At 47.7% G+C, this 4633-nt stretch overlaps 1 protein-coding gene across 1 annotated transcript; it reads left to right on the top strand.

The window, feature by feature from the left end:
* Positions 1–2502: 2502 nt before the first annotated feature.
* Positions 2503–3216, top strand: LOC133898665 (serine/threonine-protein phosphatase 7 long form homolog). Its single transcript, XM_062339344.1, has 3 exons — positions 2503–2716; positions 2795–3032; positions 3121–3216. Exons 1-3 carry the CDS (start codon positions 2517–2519, stop codon positions 3214–3216), a joined length of 534 nt encoding a protein of 177 aa, XP_062195328.1. The 5' UTR covers positions 2503–2516.
* Positions 3217–4633: the final 1417 nt, after the last annotated feature.

Below are 4633 nucleotides of genomic sequence, written 5' to 3' on the forward strand. Positions count from 1 at the left end.
CCGTGCGCCTGATTTCCGCGCCGCCTGGAGCTCGCCCACGCCGCCGTCCAGCTCCTGCTCCAAGCTTCAGCGCGAGGAAGCCACTGCCGAAGACGACGCACCGGCCGACACGATCTGCAGCGCTGCCGGTTTGATGCGACGCCCGCCGACACAAGACGAGAGCGACGGGCCTGCAAGTGGGCCCAAGGGCAATTATGCCCTTACTAAAATAAGTGGCATGTAGGTGGGCCCAAGAGCCTACGGCAAATTTGGGAATTTAGACAACATACGTGACCGTATTTGCGAAAATAGACAACATGTCGACGTATTTACAAATCTAGCACTCGTATTCGGTATCTCAAATACCGAAATTTGAATTTCGGAAACTGAAAATCCGAAAACACCGTATTCGGCAACTGAGGTGCCGAATACGGCCCACAGTGCCGTATTCGGCACCTCAGTTGCCGAATACGCCGGCCGACCGATTTGCCACCGCTTTTTGCTGCGTCGCATCAATCTCTTTTACGTCACATCAATCAATTTTCCCTTCCCTCCCGTGATGCTTTCGGCCGGTGCATGCATGTGTTGTTTTGGCGCCACACGCGGAGAGATCGCTGGTCTGCTGAATAAATTGAGGTCGCAGCAGCAGCAGAGCAGAGAAGGGAGAAGAGAAGGGAGCAGAGGAACGCGAGAAGCATCAGCAGAAGAGGAGCAACGCAAGCACTTAATTAGCTTTCGTACCGGTTAGTCCTTATATTACCTATTTAATACTTAGGTTAGTAATATTATTTAGAGTAATTAGCTTATTTGGTTAGTCCGTTTCGAAGTAGATTAGTTTTTCAAGAGTAGATTGTTTAATCCGTTCAATTACATTTTTTTAATTATATTAATTTGATAAATTAGAGTACTTTGATTATATAAATTAGATTATTTAATTACGTTATTAGAGTACTTAGAGTTTAATTAGAGTACTTAGTTTATTTAATTAGAGTACTTAGATTATACAAATTAGATTATTTAATTACGTTATTAGATTACTTAGATTAATTAATTAGAGTACTTAGTTTATTTAATTATATTAAATGAATTAAATTATTTGATAAATTAGAGTACTTAGATTAATTAATTACGATGCTTAGTTTGATTATATGAATTTGATTAGTCTATATAATTATATTATTTAATTAGTTTGATATCATGAATTTCTTTCAACATTGTAATTAGATTGTGTCCTTAGTATAATTATATGAATGTCCTTATCCGGTAAAATTAGAAAACATTACGTGTACCTTTGTTTAGCAGATACAATATTATGAAGCTTGTAATATATTCCAATTTGTTGTTCACCTATTTGTTAAACCATGAAGCCTTAAATCATTATCATGGCTCATGGTGGTCTTCCCGAGCTTCTTCAGCAGCGGTACGACGAGAACCATAGGGGAAGGATGATATTCACAGGACAACAGGTACCACGTTTATATGTGCTATTTCATTGGTACGAGAATTTTGAACTAACGCTGTACATGTATTGGATAACTCATGCAGTTGGGTCCGTTACGAGCCCGGAGTGTGCACAAGATTAAGGAGTTGGACCCTCGATTCCACGAGCCACTCGCACGGGCGGGACTACTACCTTTCGCTCTCATGATGGCCGGAGCTCCCATGGAGGTCGGTGGTAGGACACCTCTCCCGGCAATTGATGAGGCACTGCTCACAGGTCTCGTCGACCGCTGGCGTCCTGAGACACACACTTTCCACTTTCCTTTTGGTGAGATGGCAGTAACACTGCGGGACGTGGCCATGCTGACCGGGCTGCCAATAAGGGGTGCCCCGTTAATAGTTTCGCGACCCGCAAGGGAGCAGTGGAAGGGTTATGTTGCAGATAGGTAATTATTTGTTATGTAATGCATTTAAAATATTACAGTGCTATTAAAGCGTCATTGACCATCTGCATCTTATAGGTTTGGTGTGCAATACGACGGGAAGGATGCTGGCCTCTCCATGTCCTGGGTTCATGGGCTGACACAGTTCGGTCCATGCCCACTGAATGCGGACGAGAATACACTTATGCAACACTATGAGGTGTACTTATACGTCCTGCTCGGAGGCATCATGTTCTGCAACACGGCAGGCGATTATGTCGTCCCACATATTGTATGGTTAGCACCCACCTCGCGTCACATCCTTATGAGCCTACATCTTACAGTTGGGGATCTGCAGTGTTGGCTGCAACCTACAGAGGATTGTGTGATGCAACCCAGCGAACAAAGAGGAAGGCAACCATTACAGGGTGCTTACATCTCTTACAGTTATGGAGTTGGGAGTACCTCCCGATTTCTAGACCTTGGGTGCTCAAGTGCTACTACCCAGTTCACATCTCTGATGGCATTGCAGATGACAAAAGGCCAACGATGGGGTATCAGTGGATTCATGCCAGGCTAAGATGGAGTCAGCAGCAAGACCATGGTAACTACTCCAGGGTGATAAGTGACCTGGACATCCTTAGCACTGATCTAGTGGATTGGGATCCATGGCGTATGGCACGAGTAAAAGAAATTGCAGATGGTGGACTCCTGGCATCCTCTTGTAGCCGTGACGCAGACTTATGGTTGACCACATGCTTCTTGTTGTACATGAACTGCGTGGAAGTATATTCTCCAGAACGTGTACAGAGGCAGTTCGGGTACCGACAGGTGGTGCCTGTTCCAGCACCACGAGACGCCGGACGGGCGCATGAGTAAGTGTGTTATTGTATGTTGCCTTAGTACATTGGTTATCCATGTTAACAAATTATAACTGTTTATGTCACGTACAGGTGGAGCTCAAAGGGGGGCGGAGGCACGCAGGACTGGGCATCCAAGAATGCCGAGTACATACGGAGGTGGACAGAATCAGCTGCGGTGGATGTCATCATTACTGCTGGACAATACGACGAGGCCACGTACTGGGACTACCTTGCTTGGTACCGTCCGCGCACGCGTGCCACCTTACTCAGCGGACCTGTACAGCCGGGCCCCAGACCCTTCCCCGAGGATCGTGCCCGCCTACTTCATGTTGTGGTAAGTGATGCGTTACTTATATTGGTTTTCTTTGGAAAATCTGTGTATTACTGACATGTCCCTCATCTTATACAAACTGAAGAGGCGTATGAGATGCATACGCAAGCGGATCAACCTTTTGGGGAACCAAGCAGGTCATCATCGCAGAGGGATCGTAACCCTCTCCGGGAGTACATGAGGACAAGAGGATCTCGCTTCCTAAACGCTATACGTGGTCTAGGTGGGTGTGCCCCGCAATGGAGGGGGTACGACCAACATGCCATGGACCAGTCTCGTGCCTCCCACAGCAGGCGGTCCTCCCACAGCAGGCGGTCATCCAGTGCTCGTGAGGAACCCGTCCGGTCAGAATCACGACATACATCTTCAGCTTCGGCGCGTCATGTCTCGTGTTCCGGTGCTGAGGCCGAGGAGTGCACGCAGCCTCCTGCGCCCGAGCAGGTTACGCTGGGTTCACTAGCACCTCCGGCTACGATGACACCTCCGGCTGCAGCATCTACTCATCATGAGGACGTCGTTGACTACACGCAGCAGACCCCTTGCTGGAGCGACCCTAATGCTTTTGACTGGGGTGCTGCAATGCATGCGACCGCCACCTTCACTGATCTACTCGGCGGACAGTCCTCCCATGATCTCAATGAACCTGAAAGTTCACATTGGTACCAGCATGGCGAGCCTTCGGCACACTGGACTCCATCGGAGCACGTTCTAGGGCCGTCCACACTTCCGCACGAGGATCCTTCGGCATGGTACATGCATAGCCGAGTAAGCGGGGCGGGATACACGTTCGGTGGGGTTCCCACAGGGCAGGCAGATGATGATGAAGATGACCAAGGTCACGCAAGGCAGGGGCCTGCGCAGGCTGCTGGGATGAGAGCCACACACCCGCCAGACGCTTACACGCCTGGAGATTGTGTGAGGCATCGTCGCCGTTGAGTAGCCAGGACAATTTGTCATGACACATGTATTATTGATTTTAATGTCGAGGTCATCCCTATTATGTCTTATTCACTGTATTGTTAATTTAAGAAATTCTCAGTACAGAGAAAACAATAGTAGTTGTAAAGCATAAGTAGCATGGAACCCGGTACAGAGGTTACACATAAAGAGCGAACAACAACAAACATTATCATGTACGATACGCCTAAAGAACATAATATCATGCCTTAAGGGAATAAAATATATAGGGTTACAATAGATGCTTAGGGCGAAGGAAAGTGGCGACGCAAATTAGCGTAAGAATTTCAGGTGCGATGGTCAAAGCTATCCGGGTAAGATGGTTGTCGTCTCCGAGGTGGTTCTGGGAAGTTGTAAAAATGAGTACGAGCAAATCCATCATCTCCGGAGATGGAAGCCTCGGAGGGCGGGGTCGTTGTGGCATGAAATCGTCGTCGTCGTCGTCATCTTGAGGTTTCTCCGAGGTGGTACCACGTCCTATTTCCCTATCAGTTGTATGGCATCTCGATGTTGTGCGTGAACGTCCTCTTGCAGTGTTCCTAGAACTTTCTCCTGTATTTCTGTTCGAACGTCTAGGCATGGGGGGCATGAAATCGTCATCGTCTTCGTCCTCGTCATTATCTGGATGATTCGTAGAGGTC

The sequence above is a fragment of the Phragmites australis genome, chromosome 18 (genome assembly GCF_958298935.1).
Source record: "Phragmites australis chromosome 18, lpPhrAust1.1, whole genome shotgun sequence".
In the NCBI taxonomy this organism is placed as follows: domain Eukaryota; kingdom Viridiplantae; phylum Streptophyta; class Magnoliopsida; order Poales; family Poaceae; genus Phragmites; species Phragmites australis.